The 20,250-nt window shown below is 37.0% G+C and overlaps 1 protein-coding gene across 1 annotated transcript in view; it reads right to left on the bottom strand.

Moving 5' to 3' along the window:
• Window positions 1-12,152, bottom strand: part of nsg2 (neuronal vesicle trafficking associated 2) — a 42,858-nt gene extending 30,706 nt beyond the window's left edge. The window contains exons 1-3 of the mRNA XM_082141479.1: window positions 11,930-12,152; window positions 11,299-11,457; window positions 7,649-7,768 (exon numbers count right to left, since the gene is read on the bottom strand). Coding sequence (XP_081997605.1) covers window positions 7,649-7,768; window positions 11,299-11,427 — 249 coding nt within the window. The 5' untranslated portion in view covers window positions 11,428-11,457; window positions 11,930-12,152. The remainder of the gene's footprint in view (window positions 1-7,648; window positions 7,769-11,298; window positions 11,458-11,929) is intronic.
• Between the last annotated feature and the right edge of the window lie 8,098 nt (window positions 12,153-20,250).

Raw genomic sequence — 20,250 nt, 5'->3', positions numbered from 1 at the left:
ACAAAGCTAGACAAAAGAGATGAATGATTCTCTAGCAGCGGTGGAAGGTGAGATTAATCAGGGTTCAAACAAAAAGCCATCTGGTGTCATAAATCATCTCTGTCGCTGTGAACAGAGAACAGGACGTCCCGCTGCAGATCAAATACACTGTCGCATTTAACGTGACAAATGACTCCAGGCTATTGCCTAAGCTTTTCATTCACCTCTAATGACGTCTCTGACTTCACAGAATACGACGACTGCAGCTGAGATACAAAAGTGTGATGTAATACTGACCAGTTTATGACAGTGAATTATTGTTAAAATAGAGATTATTGGAGTATGTTTAATACGAAAATACAATTTCAGCTTGTCTACTTCAAAAACTCTCTTTTAATTGAATGTGTCACTTGATGTTTCTTTAATCAATACAGATTTTGATCTACAAGAAGTCTTAAAAGGATAGTTGACCTTCTATCATAACACAAAATATCTGCATAACACACAATAAAACATTTGAAGAATCTTTCAGTTGCTTTCATCAGCTTGAAACGTTTTGACCCGACTGACTAATAAGGACAAAAACAGCTGAAAGATGTTTCAAATGTCTTCTTTTGTGTTCCTCAGAAGAAAGAGAATAGGAACGACATGAAGGTGAGTAAATGACGACAGAATCTCGACTATATGTAACATTGATTGTACATATTTCTGGTTGGTAGTGGAGAGAACATGTAAAAACTGGGGCTGAGTGTTTTCCAGCTTGTCTTTGGAGAATATAATCACCATCACTCAACACGATCAATCGCTCTGACAGTGACCGGCCCCCTACATTACCCGGGGTCACCGCTTGACAACATATGCTTTTGCCCAAGCAAACGATTTGTCAAATCCAATGAATGGCCATCATCTGTAGGGGGATGCTAGGAGCAATTCAGCATAGCATGGTCTCCTGACTTCAGGGTGGGAGACAATCGTCTCTGTTTCCTGGCACTCCCACATGATTGGGTACTTTATTTTGTCATCGAGCGAAAGCCCAGTGACAATTTACTGCATGACTAGGGAGAATGTATTGGCAGCGTAATACAAAAATGGATTGTGTGCCCTCAAATGCATCTCTGTGTATGGCGGTCTCCTTTCTGTCAATGACAGTATGAGTTACGTTGCCCCAACAAAGGCATTTCAGCTTGAACGCTTGCAGACTTTCAAATAAAGATTTGTCCTTTAAAGGGACAGAATAAATGTGCTCAATGCTCTTCAAGGGAAAGCATTGATTTCAATAAATGTTCCAATAAACATCACCTTTTACACATGTGTGGTACATAAATATGGTAATCAACAGGCCTCACACTAACCAAACCCTGCGTAATATAAAATACCATGGTATTACCGTTGACTTCTGGGCATGTCCCATGGTAAATAGCATGGTATTATACGTTTAATTTTTTAATTAAAAAAATTAAAATATCATATGAAAATGGCAATCAAATGGCCCCACACTAGGGGTGTGACAATATATCATGTTACAGTATATCCCAATACAAAAATGCAACAATATGTATCTTGGATAGTGACAATATGTATTGTGTATAGTTCACCCAAAATACAAATTACTTTGTGAGAAAAAAAAACAGTTTTCAGAGTTTTAGTGTCAGTACTACATTAATAATGTTGAATATAATGTATAATGCTGCAATCTGGGAATATTTGTGGGTCCTGATAATGCCAAATATCTTATGTTACCAGTAAAATGTGGCCTACATTATTTTAAATATATCTAGTCAGTGAAAGAGTGTGAGCATATTCGTCTGAAATAATTATGTACTTTCAGCTTCAGAATCATGATTATTTTTATGCTGGTGTCACCATTGCATGTATATATTTAAGAAAAATCTGTTATTTGTATATATAAAATAGCCTCAGTCTGTATATTTATATATTTATATGAAAATATTTCTTAAATATATACATGCATGTGTGTGTATTTATATATACAAAATAACTATACACAGTTAACACACATCTATTATGTAAAGACAAACTTTTATTTTAGATGTGATTTATCGTTTCAAAGCTCTAATTTGCACTTAGTGTTATTTGTTTTAGTTTTTTTACATGTCACCATGGTACATGGTGACATTTTGGTTATGTACCATAGTCAAGTCAAGTCAAGTTTATTTGTATAGCGCTTTTCACAATACAGATTGTATCAAAACAGCTTCACAGTATTAAATTTAAATAATACAACAAAGTTTGTTTCAAGAGGAATTTATTGATTGATAAAATTAAATTAAATATCCCCAAAATATCCCCAACTGAGCAAGCCAAAGGCAACAGTGGCAAGGAACCGAAAAACTCCATCAAGTGACCTAATGGTGTCCTAAAACTCCATCAGGTGACCTAATGGTGAAAAAAAAACCTTGGGAGAACCCAGGCTCAGTCGGGGGCCAGTTCTCCTCTGGCATTTATGAGCTAGAGGCCGGATTGTAGTTTGAACTGTGGGATTATATGAATGCCTGGCTGAAGAGATGCGACTTTAATCTAGTTTTAAACTGGGGGAGCGAGTCTGAGCAACGAACAGTATCAGGAAGACTATTCCAGAGTTTTGGAGCCAAATGTGAAAATGCTCTCCCTCCTTTGGTGGTTCTGGATATCCTAGGTATGACCAAAAGCCTTGAATTCAGTGATCTTAAAGAGCGCGATGGATTATAGGGCGATAGAAGATCCGTTAAATAGACTGGAGCTAAGCCGTTTAGGGCTTTATAAGTCAGAAGCAATACTTTGTAATTAATACGGAACTTTATAGGTAACCAATGCAGTGATGATAAAATCGGTGTTATATGATCATATTTTCTTGATCTCGTAAGAACTCTAGCGGCGGCATTTTGGACTAACTGTAGCTTGTTTATTGAGGATGCAGGACAACCAGCTAATAAAGCATTACAGTAATCCAGTCTCGAGGTCATGAATGCATGAACTAACTTTTCTGCATCAGAAACTGATAGCATATTACGTAGCTTAGCAATGTTTCTAAGGTGAAAAAAGGCTGTTTTGTAACGTTTGAAATATGATTTTCAAAAGACAGGTTGCAATCGAGTATAACACCCAGGTCTTTTACTGTAGAGGATAAAGTAACAGGACATCCTATGATGTTAAAGTTGTATTGTGCGAGGTTTTGTGGGCGTTTTTTTGAACCGATAAGTATTACCTCTGTCTTGTCTGGATTTAATAAAAGAAAATTACGCGTCATCCAATCTTTTATATCTTTAACACACTCTGTCAATTTGGAAAATTTAGCGTTTTCATCCGGCCTTGATGAAATATATATTTGAGTGTCATCAGCATAACAATGGAAACTAATTCCATGTTTCCATATAATATTTCCAAGTGGCATCATATATATTGAAAATAACAGAGGGCCTAACACAGATCCCTGCCATAGCATTCTTTAAAGGACCTTGGAAACATGGAATACCATGTAAATAAATACAGTAATCAATTGGCCAAATTGGTCAAACAGTAACAAATTTACCACTGACTTTTGGACATATACCACAGTAATAGCACTGCATTATTTGAAGTTTCTTGGAGTGCCATGCAAATATCATTAATATGAATATGCCAATCAACTGGCCTCACACTAACAAAAAGTACCAAAACATGCCATTGTATTACATATTTTGGCTTATGTGCCATGGCAGTACACTGGTATCCTTTAAAGTAACTTGGAAATACACTGAATGGCTCACACAAGAACACAGCTGTTGTTAAAACTGCAAAAAAGATGACATACAGCTTTGATTAAAGTGTGTAGTCTGTCTACGGTACACAGTGGAAACTGCACAATTTCAAATACGCCATCTCTCTATATTTCTGGTCTCATAACTTAACTGTGCATTTAAGGTGCTTTTCTCCCTCTGTCTGACTAGCTACCTCTGGTGTAGCGGTCCTTTTTTACCCTCTTTTTTTTTTATTTCTTGTTCTCATTTTCTCTCCAGAGATGTTAAAATGGTAGACTAAACAAGAGCCGAAGGGCCTAGGCAGAGCAGTGTGGGTGTGAGTGGTCCTTCAAGCGAGCACGTCTCCTTCATTCTTATTCTGCTGCTTATTCTCTCCCAGAGATGCCGAGGCTGACGGGGCAGCATTTCAGCTCAATGTCCTCTATTTCTCTCTCTCTCTCTCTCGCTCTCATCCCGTCCCTCATGTCTACTGTCGGCTTGACATCCATTCAGCTATGGGATGTGTGTCTGAACTGAGGATTGTGCAGCTACGTCTAAGGATTAGCTGGGTATCTATTTTGCACTGCGCATTAGAATTTATGCGTCTTTGTGTGCGCAGACGCTCTCCATTAGGAAGCGTTATTATTTTCCTGGCAGATTATTAATTGGTTTGCAGCACTGACTGGAGGATCTGCAGGGGTGTATTCCTGGATTGACAAGTTATCTCTTGTGTACAGATGACAATGTTTTTAAAACGATTCCTTTTCACACGGATCCGCAAAAACGATAAAAAGCGGTGTATTCTGCTGCCAGGCCAGTAGTTGGCGATGTGACTTTGTAAAGAAAAACTATGCGTCTATAGACAACACGTAATATGCACACGCATGACTACACCGTTTTACATTCACATTACATTTGCATTTATGCATTTGGCAGACGCTTTGATCCAAAGTGACTTACATTGCATTACAAGGTACACATTTACATTATTTTCAGTTCTTGCTTTCCCTGGGAATCGATCCCATGACCTTGGCGTTGCAAGCGCCAACGCTCTACTGTTTGAGCTACAGTTTTCACAAATTTGCGTGTTTGTACTTTACATGGAGACGATAACAGTATCGTTTTCAAAAACTTGCACTCTGAAACCCGTTTTCAAAAGTTTGCGTTTTCAGGCCCCCAGAAAGCAGTTGTCGTGTAAATGAACGGCTGAAACGCATAAAAAGTTTTCCGATTTAATTGAAAACGGTGTCGTGTAAACGGCCCCTCAAAATACGTGTGTGTGCTATTGTCTGTGACATCAGTCCTTTACAAGCTTATTGAGTTCAATTCATCAGCGGACATTATTCTGAAGAAAGAATAGCATCATTTCTAACCTGATCTGAATGCAAAAACATTCGGTCTCTGAAACAACAATTCTGATTTTGCAATCAATGCTACACAGACAGGGAAAAATAATATTAAGTAGACAGATTTTTACTGGTTAATTTTTTTTTTTTACTTATGCAAAAGTCTCCGCCCTGATAACTACAGTGTTTGGGATGGTTGCCAACACATTGCAATATGCTAAAAACACACAGAACACCTTAGCAACCACATAGCAAGTCGGTTGTTAGGAGCCTAAGTGGTTGCTAGTGAGCTGCCTATTGCTCCAAGTCAAAAGAGCCCAAAAAAGTCTTTAAAAAGACTCCCTCTTTCAATGTAATGAATAGCATTGGTACAATGTATTCAATGTAATTGTATTTTCAGCAGTTTTATCATCCAACATATCAAAATCAAAAAGTGTTAAATTAAATACATAGGATTAGGGATTACACTTAGTACTTAGTAACAATTATCACAACCTATTTCCCAAGATTCAATCAAATCCTAATGGATAAAATAAAGTCCGTCCTGCACTATTTCCCACTGAATACTCTTTTTCACAATGTAACACTGATATAATGTAAAACTAACAGTGCAACAAATTCAACATAAGTAATGTTTTTTGTTTTTTTAACAACAATGAAATACATAGTAATGTGTTGTGGGAAATCAAAGCCAAAATCACTCTTTTCCCCACACTTCATCTGCCAAACCTCCCACCCAAATTAACCAAGAACAAACAGAAATCACAAGACCAACTCCCTGCTTAATTAAGTTGTCTTAATAGTAAAAAAAAGTTTAACATGATATGTTAATATGTTCCACTTGGCTGCATACGACACCAAGAGACCACAATTCTCTTTTGTTTTGAACATTTAATGAGGGGGAACATTCCTTCTTTACTTGCTAGTGGAGCGACGGCAGGGGATATGATAAAAATCCAACTGGGAGTCTGCGCAGCAGAGATCCCCCCGCTGTTAGCTTTCTGTCCTCGCAATGACTCGTTCTAGACAACAACCTCCAGAAGAGTTTCCTACAACAAGCTCATACAAGAAAGCTCCGGGATTTTTCCTTCGGTGCCTCAAAAAATAGCGAGCAAGGATCTCAGACAAGAACATCTTGATTGTGTCTGTGGAAACATTCTGTGTACGGTATGTCAAAGTAAATGTTTTCATAGTGCATTGTGATTCCAAGACTGCTGACAGTTTCATTCAGTGTTATTTAACAAAGGAAGTCAGTCTTTATACCAGTGTTTGCTGTCGTCTTCATCTGCCTCTCCAACGACCTTCACTGCTACAATAAAACGTGCCTCCACACTCTCCAGTTCTGCATGAAGTTAACACTGCCGACAACTCTCTTTCACCCAACAGCCACTTAAAGTGCTTCTGGGATTCATTCCAAACAGTTGAAGCAAAGAGTGTTGGAACAAAGACTGCATTGTTTTTACAGCATTAAAGGGATAGTTCAATGTCATTAGTCACGTAAGACCTTCGTTCATCTTTGGAAAACAAATTAAGATATTTTTAATGAAACCTGAGCGATTTCTATCCCTTCATGGATAGATATTCAGCTATGCAACTACCACTTTGACGCTTCAAAAAGAGATAAAGAGATCCTAAAACTAATCCATATGAATTGAGCGGTTTAGTCAAAATTTTCTGAAGAGACACGATCACTTTATGACAAACATATTGAATGTAGGGTTTTTATACACAATATAGCCAATATAAACAGAAGCTTAACCGAACCTGCTTGACGCGCGAGAACAAACCTTTTGCTGAAGCTCAAACCTGCTAAGAAACACAAGAATGAACCGTTGAATTCGTTCTCGCACATCAAATGAACATGCTTGAGCTTCCGTTTACCTGAGCTTTTCCGTTACTGATGTGTTCGCTGATGAATGTTTAAATGTGAATAAAAGCCTAAATTCAATCTGTTCAGCATATAAAGCTATCGAGTCTCGTTAGAAAATTTGGACTAAACCGCTCAATTCATTTGGATTAGTTTTACGATCTTACGAACTTTTTGAAGCGTCAAAGTGGAAGTTGCGTAGCTGTCAATGGAGGGACAGAAATCACACAGATTTTATTAAAAAGATCTTCATTTGTGTTCTGAAGATGAACGAAAGTCTTACGGGTTTGAAACGACATGATGGTGAGTAATTAATGACAGAATTTTTATTTTTTGGGGTAACTATCCCTTTAATGATGCTTGAAATAATCGATCTTTAGAACATTAACCATGTTCTACTGAGGGAATATTCTGAACATGCTAACCCTGGACACAGCCCCGCTGGAAATTGTTTAACTTAGACCAGCATGAATTCCAATGCTGGTTTTTTACTGGATTCACAGGTTCATCAGCATGGTCTAACTGGTGAATCTGGTTTTCAAATGAATCCAAGTGTACAGCACCCAGAACACTTGCTGACCAGCCATGATGCTTTCTTTTTTTCAGCAAATGAGTAAAAAAAAAAAAAAAGCCACCTAAGCCAATTTTAACTGACAGAGAACTGATAGAGCATACAACTGTACACTGCTTGGTCAATGGTTTTTTGTCTAGGCATTAATGAAAAAGAAGTTCAGCTGTACCTTCAGCCTTTCAGAAACTCCATCAGTCACACTGATAGTGAACTCCTCCACCTTCGGCACCTTCAGCTTGGCCTTGTTCTTCTGTTCCGTCTGATACTCAGTTCGTGTCTTCACCACCACCTGCGAAGAGAGGGTGTAACCATCAAAACCACTTAATGCAAACAGTAAATTCCCTTAAGATCAAAGTTTGATAACTGTACCACGAAGCCAGTGCCTTCCAATCAATAATGTCCATAATCATGTTAGGCCTCCCTCATGATAAAACTACATGCTGGTTCTTAAATCGCTCCTAATCTCTGATCCTACAGACACTCTGAGATAGCAATGACTTCCAATAACGCAGTCGCAATTGGCCTTTCCAAAATCAAAGCCTATTCCCACAACAGCAGAGTCAGTCAGACTGGGTAGATCATTTTGCATCCCAGATGATGAAAAAAGAAAAAAAGAAAAAACCTGCTTAAAATCCATTCAGACCAAACTAAACAACAAAAATAAAAAAATAAAAAAAATGTATCTGATTTTAAACCACATATGTGACCCTGGATCAAAAAAGTCAGAAGTCGCACGGGTGATAGTGGCAATAGCAAAAAATACATTGTATGGGTCAAAATTATAGATTTTTCTTTTATGCCAAAATCATTAGGATATTAAGTAAAGATCATGTTCAATGAAGATATTTTGTACATTTCCTACCGTAAAGATAAAACATTTATTTTTAAAAGTGAATGCAGCACAATCGCGAACATAAATGGACAACTTTAAAGATGATTTTAAAGTTTCAATTTTGTTTCTCAATGTTTCGATTTTTTTTTGCACCCTCAGATTCCTCAATTTTCAAATATTTGTATCTCGACCAAATAGTGGCATATCCTAACAAACCATACATCAATGGAAAGCTTATTTATTCAGCTTACAGGTGATGTATAAATCTCAATTTCAAAAAATTTACCCATGTGACTGGTTTTGTGGTCCAGGGTCACATAGTGCTGTCATATGTGCCCTAACTGGGTTGGATTTCAAGTGTTCAAATTTCAAGCGGATTTGACTTGGATGTGCATATTTTTTAACTGCAGTTCAGTGAATTCCTCATTCGGTCTTACAATTTAAATTCCCACTAATGAATGGAGGCAACCCTGTCTGATGTGAGATGACAGATGGAGGAATAACACGTCTCAGCGCTGACCTCCGTTCCTGCCACCTTACTTTCTAAAAACCCTGAAGTTGATGAAGTCTAATGTCCACTGGATGAAGCTGAACCACTTGTCATGAACTCTGCAATTACTGCTTATCTGTCTCCTTCCCAAACCCTCTGACATTTCATTTTCCCCCTGAATAACCATCTTGTCTGCTTCCATTTCTCTCTCCTTCTCCTGATCTATGTGAGGCATTCTGTTATCGCTAGGATTGTTATTCGGTTTTTGCACTCCCCCAGAATGCAACCTCTGCCTCCAGGCAAGGTTGCGCATTGTCTTTTTAGCTGCTGATTCAAGCCATCGATAGTGTCAACACCAGGGACTACTGCGGATCCGAATGGATTGATCCACTCCAACATGGGTGCTGTACTGGTATGCTGATATGACAACCTTGAATGAAAAATGCTTTGAATAATGATGAGATGCTGACAGCATGCAGCTTGTGATTTATGCATGCAAATATCAGATGATGAATTTGGTGGTCAGATTATAATGGAATGGTTTCGAGATTCTGGATAACAAGAAGACATCCTGACCAAATGTTTCCTTACATAAGTCCCCTTGGGAAACAATTTTAAAAGCTGAAAAAATTAAGAAAAGAAAGGAAACAAGCATCTGCAGTGGTCCCACAACTAAATGCACGGTTTGCCTTATACTCGAAACATCCTAAATTAAATATCGGAAAATTAAATCCATATTTTTTGTTCCTCGGTTATGGTGCCCGATAACTGAGAAAAACTCACTATTGTATCCATTTAATGAATCTACACACCTCATTACAGTAAATAAATGTAATTCTTCAAAGAGTGTCTTCTTAACTTGGCTCATTTAAAATAAATAATGCTAAGACAGCTTTCAAATAATTTGCAGTCATTACTGCCTGATTGCTATCTGCAGACCTCTAGAGAAAGATAATGATTTCCCGTAGGGCTGATCCTTGTCCTGCTTTAAGACTTTAATGTCAGCATGAAAAATTAATGATTTTTACATTGTTTATGTTTATGTGACAGAATTGCATCAATTGCATACAATACAGCAACTTCTCTGCTTACAATGCTTATAATTTGCTTTCGACCTTCTGAACAAATTATTCCATGCTTTTTTCCCATTTTTACCAATCGATTAATCTTACTGTCTCAGAGGTATTATTTTGGTCATTTAAGAACCATTTTGGCTCCATTTATAATATATATATATATATATATATATATATATATATATACAGGAGACTATGGTTATTGGTTAATGATCTTCTTTTCGAAAAAAATATTATTGGGTGTTGATAAAACGCTTTGAAAAATTTGTTTAAGTCAAAATCAGTCATCTTCTGACTGAGGCTTAGGGCCATTATTCTGTTAAAATACCCCTTCTCATTCCTCTTATTTATTCCTCTTCATAATTGCAATCTCAATTTTGTTAATTACATATGAACTATATTGAAATATGGTCATTGACAAAATTACAAAGATCTTTCAGCAACCTTTAGAAATATGGTGGTCTAGAAAAAAAAAGATTAAAACCAATATTTGTTTGTTTTTTCCATCTAGTAATTAATTTCAGCGCCTTACATTCACAACTGTAGCTAAAAATGAAGCTGCAAATATAACTAATTTATTTACAAGAGAAAAATTAATTTTGCATGACATTTTTGTCCACAGTAATGATCTAGTATACATAAATACACAATTTTCTGCCTGTTTACTAATGCATAGTCTCTCTGAAAGCCACTAGCTTCCGCAAGGAGAAACGGAAAGGCTCACCAGGTGGCATAAACATGTTAGTAATCCAACACATCCTCTTCACCTCTAAGCCGGCATTAAACAGAGCCTCCATATGACAGCCGAGATAAAAGATAAAATGGCTTTTTCTCTTTGTCATGCAAGCCAATAAACCACCCAAAGGGGTTGGGGGTTGGCATGGGGTGCGATCCTTAAAATATAACAGTCTGTGCTTTTATGACTGGCTTGTGCACAGGTTTTGGGCAGAGTGACAGGTCCCTTCATTTAGCAGGTGCAAAGAATGATCGCGCCATCCTCAGCAGAATCCCAAATGAGGGCCGAATCACCACTCACAGAAAGTGTCACATCTCGAGCCCTGATGCACACCGGTTGGCAACACAACCAGAAAAGCAGAGGATTGTACCGGCATGTTTGGAGAAAACAGTGAAAGCTTTTAATATTGAGTAGAAAAACACACACACACAATCGGGATTTTAAATTATACAATTGTGTTGTACATACTCAAAAGATCAAATTAAACAACAGCGTCATAAAAATGTTTTAAAAATCAGCACATTGGGTTAATACATTATTATTTGTTCTTGGCACTGACGCCTGTTTGGAAGTCTAAATGACATTTTGCATTAGGTGAAGGATATATTTTTATGACCTGATGAAAGGCAAGGTCTGATGACCTATAATATATAATACCTAAAAAAAGAAAAGAAGATGTCCTTACCTTGTCTGGGGCTTGGTAGTGAAGATTAGTAACATCCAAGGGCGTGATGAGGGGGACGTTTTGAAAGCCGTCCTCAACACTAACAGCTTTCGCTCCTTTGTCTTGTAGATTACTCCCCAGTTTAACCATCTTTAAAGGATTATTGCACTTTTCACCAGCCTATAAACGCAGAGGATTTTGAAAACACTTGTGAAATACCAATTTGGAAAAGCACAGCCTTGGCTCTAAATCATATATCGACCACCTTTAATAATAAAACAAAAAATCTATACACCTCTGGCACATCAATAAACCGCGCAGAGCTTCAGCGCACACGTTATATATCAAAGCGTTTGGTAAACACCTCACGCATGTCTGTCTGACGGCAGCCCGCACGCCAATGCTTTAAAACACACAAACCTCGCGCTGGTAAAGAGAAGTAAAGGGTTGTGCATTGATCTTTGAGATTAAAAGGGAAAACACAGCACAGTTTAACTATATTGTCTAAAATCCAGGTGCCGGAACATCAGCCACACAGCGCAAATAAAGCCTCCGCGCCCCTTTTATGGCTGGTTTACCAGTCACAACAATTTATCTCGCACCCAAACACACACGCGCTCGATGAAAAGATGTTTTATAAACGCGTACTCACCGAAAGCGGTCGACTTTCACGCTTTTTACGGGCTCAAAGACAGTTCAAATACGGGTCGTTGATGAGGGCAGGTGGAGCGTCGAGATGGAGATGCTGTATGTGTGTGAGTGAGTGAGTGTGTGTATGTGTGTGTGAGTGAGTGTGTGTGTGGCGCTGATGCGAGAGATGCAGATACTGACGGCCTCGCGCAGCATCCAAACCCTCGCTTACACTCAAGCCACTAGGGGGGATCTAAAAGAAACCCTACATTTGTCTTGCCCGACCCTTAGAAACCCTGAAGCTCAATGCCTACACACTTTAGCTGACTTGTTTGCCATCTAGTGAAAAACTGAGAGAAGTGCATGAAGCATTTTCATTTAGGGTTCAAGTAGGCTAATACATTTTGTTTGTCAAAAAGCAGTAAGGCCGAGGACACAAACGGTCTTTATGATAATAACTAAATAGGCTAAAACTTTGTTAGTTCACTCAAAAATGAAATTCTGTAACTTTCTCAGCCTCATGTCGTTCCAAACCCATAAGAATTCGTTCATCTTCAGAACACAAATGAAGATCTTTTTGATGAAATCTGAGAGAATTGTATCCCTCCGTTGACAGCTACGCAACTACCACTTTGATGCTTCAAAAAGTTCAAAGAGATTGTAAAACGAATCTAACTTTAGCGGTTTAGTCCAAATTTCCTGAAGAGACTCGATCGCTTTAATAACAGGCTGAATTTAGGCTTATAAACATTGATCAGCAAACATAAACATAAACTCAACCGAACCTGCTTGACACGCGAGAACAAACCTCTTGCTGAAGCTCAAACCTGCTGCGTAACACGAGAATGAACCTCACTGGTTCTCGCACTCAGGCAAACATGATTGAGCTTATTTACCACAATTGTAGTGTGTTCAAAGTGTGTTCAAAGCCTAAATTAAATCTTATAAAACGATCGAGTCTCTTCAAAACATTTGGAATAAACCGCTCAATTCATAGTTTTACGATCTCTTTATGAACTTTTTTGAAGCATCAAAGCTGTCAGTGGAGGGACAGAAATCTCTCAGATTTCATCAAAAAGATCTTCATTTGTGTTCTGAAGATGAACGAAAGTCTTACAGGTTTGGAACGACATGAGGGCGAGTAATTAATAACAGAATTTTCATTTTTGGGTGAACTAACACTTTTTAAAAATTGTTAACTAAATTAAAATGATTATTATTAGCCTACCATTTATTTTTTATTAAATTTTTATATTTTTATATTTATTATGATAAAAGACACAAACACTCATTAAACAATTACATGTATTACTTAACAATACTATTTATCGCAATAAATTCAGAGTAATTTGGTTTATTTGCCTATTATTGTAGGTCATTAACTGTTGCCAAGCAAAACTGACACATTAATACAGAATTGAACTGATGTGCAGACACAGCTGGCCTTTAATCATCCAATCAGATTTTAGAGACCGTAGGCTACTGTGTTTTGTACCAATAAGAAAAATACCCTTAAGAAAAATGGGCTTTTCACTACTCCCATAGTGTATGATTGCAGAATATATATACACTGTATATGTGTGTATGTGTGTGTGTGTGTGTGTGTGTGTGTGTGTGTGTGTGTGTGTGTGTGTGTGTGTGTGTGTGTGTGTGTGTGTGTGTGTGTGTGTGTGTGTGTGTGTGTGTGTGTGTGTGTGTGTGTGTGTGTGTGTGTGTGTGTGTGTGTGTGTTTGTAATGAACATTGATGGAGCAAAAAACTTGTGTGAAAATAAATCATAAAAGTGGTTCATCTTGTTTAAAACTTCTTATAAATATGAGGTGACAAGGTGGGCCTTTTACCCCAAAGACACATGGGGTAAACCAGCATGGGGCATAAAGACACACATTAGTAAATACTTGTTCAAAACAACCACTTTAGCAAAGTTTGTATTATTTTCTGTTTATTTAGATAAATAAAATAATTCATATTTGTTCAATAAATATAATGTCATTAAAATATATTAATATAAAAAATATATTTACAAAATACAGAAAACTATTTTAAAAAGTAAAGATTCTGAAAGCATTGAAGGAGATCCCACAATAATTGAATATAGATTTACAGCAATAAATTATTATTTTTATTGTATGATATTATTAATATCATATTTTTAAATATGATGGTTTCATTATAAATATGGTGATTATCTCTAAGGTGGACACCCAACTTAATATAATAACATTTACCATTTCATGTCAAAAATGGAAAAGTCAGCCAGTTTATTATCAGTTTATTATCATGTTAATTATTGTGTCTTTCGCCCCGACAGCAGGAGCGCCTTTTACCCCCATACTTTTACATACTCTTCTGTAATTAAAAAACTTTACTTCAAACTATATTCAATAATTTTAACGATTCTCATTTGCTACTTAAATCTACAACATTTAAAAAAAACATCAAACATTAGATAAAGTTAGTGCAGAATCAGCTTTGCTGCTGCTGTCCGCGATCACGTCAAGGATCAGACAAATGTCCACGTGCATCTTGAAAAGCGGATGTTTTGGAAAGTTACGGAAAGTTCTAGTGCCATCTAGTGGTTTAGAGGAAAATAAAATCAAAGGAGCCTTTTGCCCCGTTGTCCCCTATGTGCTGTGAAAACTCACCAATTTAAACTTGAGTCGTAAGCATAACAGTATAAACAGTAAAGTGAATAAAGAATTTTCTTTTATATTATTTGTGTTTAATTTGTTTCATGATTAGCGCTTATTAAAATCTGAGCACTTCTCGGCTTTGATGGCCAAAAGGAGCCACTGCCTTTTTAAGATTACGCTGTCGGATCGTTTTCTGCAGGCAGTGCTGAGATTACATGACTAAAATTGTAGTTAGTAACGTAATCCATTACATTACACATTTTAGGTAATATAATCGGACTACTTTTAGATTACTTTTGACCTAACTCGTTTATCACATTGATTTTAATAATCTTGTACCATATTGATATAAAAATAGAAAGAGAAAGAAAATATATTTCATTATTTATCAACAACATGAAGTGTATTAAACATTAAGTCAGGGTTTTCCAGAGCTAATTCATTAAATCATAAAACATTAAAATTAAAATAAATAATTTTGATATAAAAACAATCAAAATGGAACCCTTGTCATGTGACCATTACCCGACTCCAGAGAACTGTGAACATGCAAATGTATTTAGATTGTTGACTTAACTATTCATTAACTTACTTATCTTAACATATCTTCAAGTAAATATATTAGGTCAAAAAGTTTAGGATTGACAAAAAAAATTTGCAAATCACTGCATTCATGAAAACAAGAAATTATGTGAATTTGTGCATTTGAAAGACAAAAGCCTTCCAAAGAAAGTTCCATACACATGGTAAAATGACTCAATTATTCAATTATTGAGAGATAATTAATAATGTGTTCATCAGTAGTTTATGGTAGATGCTATGTTGAATTGTAGGTGGAAAAAAACTCTTCTTAAAAGTGATTTAAATTGATTTAAAAAAGTGATTTAAAGGTTTTCAGTGATCGGCTCACGACAAGCGGCTGGTCTGTGTGTGCAATTCCAATAAACAGTCTACGTTTTAGAAAGGAAAAATTTAAAAGATGGAAAAAAAAAAAAGAGAGAATCAATATAGTATTGGCCATTGTGTGAATAATATCATGTGATCAATCAAAAAGTATAGTCTGATAATGGAGTATTTTAGAATGTAATATAATCTAATTACAAGTACTTAATTTTTGGAATCGGATTATGCAATCCAGATTAAATGTAATCTTTACTACTCAGCACAGTCTGCATGGATATTTGTAGCCTCCTTAATTTAATTATATACCATGTCAATTACATCTGTAGCCACGAGGGGGCATTATATAATATACTCTACCTGCCCTTGAACTAATAGTGATACTTTCGGTCATGGCGTGGCACTGAAATGACTCATATTTAGAAATGCTTGAAGGTGGATGGGGTGCAACACACCAACATTCATACATGTTCCTTTGTTATATATTACAGATGAATGAACCACAGTACACTTGTAAGTATAGAATTTTAATGAAATAAAATATACCACTCATGTGTAGAGTTTCATGACAATGTTCCCTAACACACTTTGTAATACCGGTAATTTAAAATGAAAAGTTGTAAATCAAAGAACATTTTAAATCATGTTTAAAGTCCCCCTGTAGTCAATAATTATATCCCTTAAAGCTCATATTTAAAAGGTTTTTCCTGTGAAAAAAAACATTATTCATGCTTTCAAATATCTTGAATGTAACTCTACTACACCCTTGCCTCATTTAGTATACGCGTTCGATGAATATACATATCTATAGACATTTATTAAACCATAGCAATTTCTTAAGTTAATTTTTCACCTCTATTTTTTGTGTTAATTTAAAATTAGACAAATCTGATATTATTTGAATCTCCAATATGTTATTTAACAGTTGATATAGTTCTTTAATTATTCGCTAACTAGCAAAAGACACTAGCCCAGGGTTTAAATCCCAGTTGTGCAGGCGGGGGCATGTTGTCACACTGCGTTACAATGAGCCCCTATTAGAAATATGCTATTATATTCTATACTTTTATGAATTATATTGAGAAAACATGAGAAAAAGGTGAATAAAGACTGAGAGTCAATGTTCAGAAATGACTAATTATTGATATGTTTTGAACTATGTTGTATAGCTGTGTTTTCCTGTGTTCGTAGTCAAAACTCAAAAATGAGTTTATATTTAATTATTAAAAAATGGCATTATTTTATATGAAAAAGTTAATAATTGTATTTTATTGAGAAAATATTTTAGTTTGTCTTGTATGTTTGTTTGATTAGATCAGATAACATTTTAAGCTGTCATATGGTCATGTTACAATGTGCCCCTCCTATGGGGCATGTTGTCACATTTCACTTCCATTCTTTCGTGGTATATCAAGGAAAAAGTATATACTGTATTAATAAAACAAAACCACAAAATTGTACTAGACGTGTGAAATTAATTTGGGGAAAAATGTTACTCTGTGCCCCGCTCTCCCCCCTAGTGTGTGACGTCAGAAACACCAGTGATTTTAAACCGCGTTTTTGAGACCGTCTTTGGTTCACTACGTTTTTTTTTTTTTATACATTTGCGCATGGTTAGTCATAAAGCATATTAAAATATTCCAGTCATCCTGCCACCTGCCCTCTAGACCCCATCCCCTCACACCTTCTACAAGCCATCTCTCCCACACTTCTTCCAGCACTCACACACATCATCAACTCATCCCTCCATACTGGCACCTTCCCTACAGCATTCAAGCAGGCTCGGGTTACTCCACTGCTTACAAAACCAACACTAAACACATCTTTTGCAGAGAATTACAGACCTATCTCTCTCCTACCATTCACTGTGAAGACACTTGAAAGAGCTGTTTTCAACCAAGTAACATCCTTCCTGTCTCTGAACAAGCAGCTGGATGTCAACCAATCCGGCTTCAAGAAAGGGCATTCAACCGAGACTGCATTACTGTCGGTCACAGAAGCCCTACGGATCGCAAAAGCTGCTTCCAAAACATCAGTTCTTATTCTCCTGGATCTGTCTGCTGCCTTCGACACTGTGGATCATCAGATCCTTCTGTCCACCCTCTCATCACTGGGCATCACAGGTACTCCTCTACACTGGTTCGAGTCCTATCTCACAGGTAGGTCCTTCAGGGTCGCATGGAGAGGCGAGATATCCAAAGCACATCAAATGACCACAGGGGTTCCCCAGGGCTCAGTGCTTGGACCCCTCCTCTTCTCCATCTACACCACATCACTGGGACACATCATACAGGCACATGGTTTCTCCTACCACTGCAATGCTGATGACACACAGCTCTTCCTCTCATTTCAACCAGATGATCCCACAGTAGCTGCACGGATCTCAAGCTGTCTGGCGGACATCTCGACATGGATGAAGGAACATCACCTGCAGCTCAACCTGGCAAAGACTGAGCTTCTCGTCCTCCTTGCCAATCCGTCTCTACAACACGACTTCACTATCCAGCTAGATTCATCCTCAATCACCCCATCAAGGTCGGTTAGAAATCTTGGAGTAATATTGGATGACCAGCTGACCTTCACAGACCACATTACAAAGACAGCTTGATCATGCAGGTTTGCACTGCACAACATCAGGAAGATCAGGCCTTTCCTAACTGAGCATGCAACACAACTTCTCATCCAGGCCCTTGTCATATCTAGGCTTGACTACCGCAATGCTCTTCTGGCTGGACTTCCATCATGTGCAACTAAACCTCTACAAATGATTCAGAACGCTGCAGCTCGTCTTGAACGAGCCCAAGAGGGCCCACGTCACTCCTCTGTTCACCTCTCTACACTGGCTACCTCTCGCTGCTCGCATCAAGTTCAAGGCATTGACGCTAGCTTACAGATCTATCACAGGCTCCGCTCCCTCCTACTTTCACTCACTCCTACATCCCTACCAGAAGCCTTCGATCGGTCAACGAGCGACGTCTCGTGGTTCCATCGCAGAAAGCCACAAAATCACTTTCCAGAACATTCTCATTCACAGTTCCATGCTGGTGGAACGCTCTCCCCACCCTCATCCAGAATGCAGAAACCCTGGCAACATTCAAAAGACAGCTGAAAACCCATCTCTTCCGTGAGCACTTAACCTCATAAAAAAAAAAACTCCTTTTTCCTTTAAATCCTCGCTTATCGGGCTTATGCTACTCTGAACAACGCCTGAACTTCGTATTTTGAGCACTTCTTGCGTTGTTTCTTGCCTCTTCACGATGACTCACTTAATTTAGTCCTAATTTGTAAGTCGCTTTGGACAAAAGCTAAATGTAAATGTAAAAACACCACATAGACATATAAACAACATTAAAAACTTGATTTTCACCACAGGGGGACTTTAAATAATCTTTAGTCGTGCTTTAAAGTAGGCTACACTTATTTAGCTGTGTTGACTACCAGTCCACCACATGTGAAGTAGCCTATATTTGATTCTAAGTTTTCTGATATTACATTTAAATCAGTTAATATATTATATAATATAATATATTATTTAAATAAGTTAATATATTTTGCAACTTCATCTATATGAATGTGTAATTACAATATCTAATATACTACATGTACAAGTTTCAATATAAATGGCATTAAAGTCGATTTTCAAAGTACATTCAACAGTACACTTTAACATTTCAATGACAAATGATTACGGAATTACACATAAAGATGAACTTAAGTCCTACTTACAGTAAGTGGGTTGAAAAAAAAGCACTCTTAAGTTCAATTAATTTAATTTATTATAAATGTAAACTACAATACATTGTTATTTAGTTGCAAATACCATGCAATTAAGTGTCCAAAAACATTTGTAAAAAAAATAATTTATTATTCCTGTAAAAAGCACTCTTTTTAAAGTATGCTAAAGTGTACTTCTTTTTCACAAGGGACTCCACAGAAAAAAGCCTTATTCATAGTGAAACTCCTGCAGAAGGGTGTGGCATTGATGCACATGTTCAACGGATCATCAACCTGTTTATCATCCAAATGACTCCAGATGAGTTCTGTGATTGAAACCTCTCGGTTCCTGTCCCACAGTCTCACGGGGAGCAGATCATCCGACTGTGACCCGACTACACTCAGTGCTTAACCTCTGTTCCAGAGAGACGAGGAGGGTGATCTCATCTCACTCTTTCTATTATTCCACTGATCCTGTCGCTGGATAGATATCAGGGAACAAGTGAGGCATGTTCAGTGTTTTATTAGAGCAGATCAGAATATTCATTACCTCAGCGAGACCGCACAACCTGCGTGAAACCTAGACAAAGAAACTTCACTGAAACTGATGAAATGGTAAAATGGACACCGGTAAAATGACAACGCGTTGAGAGACTTGATCTCCTGTGGAGTATTGAGTGAAAAAAAGCTGAGAATTAAAATAATGGTTAATAAAAACTGATTTTGACAACAGAAACGTGTGCTATCAATAGTTTAATTATCAAAAATGTATAATAATATCAATCAATAATTATCAATAATAAAATATCAGTAATTTTTCCTCCTGCTTGACATTTGCTTTTGATTTGATGAAATTTGAATAATTTATTTGGCTCATCTAGAAGACACTGTGTTTAGAGAATATTGTAGAATTGACATAAATGAAGACATAAGACACGCAAAATGGCAAATCTACATGAGTGTCAAATATGTTTTATGTAAATGTGAAAATGGACTCAAGAAAATGACTAAGACAAAGAGACTAAGGACAAATACAAAGCTTATAAGTTGAAGAGACAAAGAGCTGTGCTTGTGACCGCAGAGACAGCAGAGGGAGC

The sequence above is a fragment of the Leuciscus leuciscus genome (genome assembly GCF_965113295.1).
Source record: "Leuciscus leuciscus genome assembly, chromosome: 16".
Taxonomy (NCBI): domain Eukaryota; kingdom Metazoa; phylum Chordata; class Actinopteri; order Cypriniformes; family Leuciscidae; genus Leuciscus; species Leuciscus leuciscus.
Note: the sequence above shows the minus strand (reverse complement) of the source record. Positions and strands in the feature narration are given on the sequence as shown.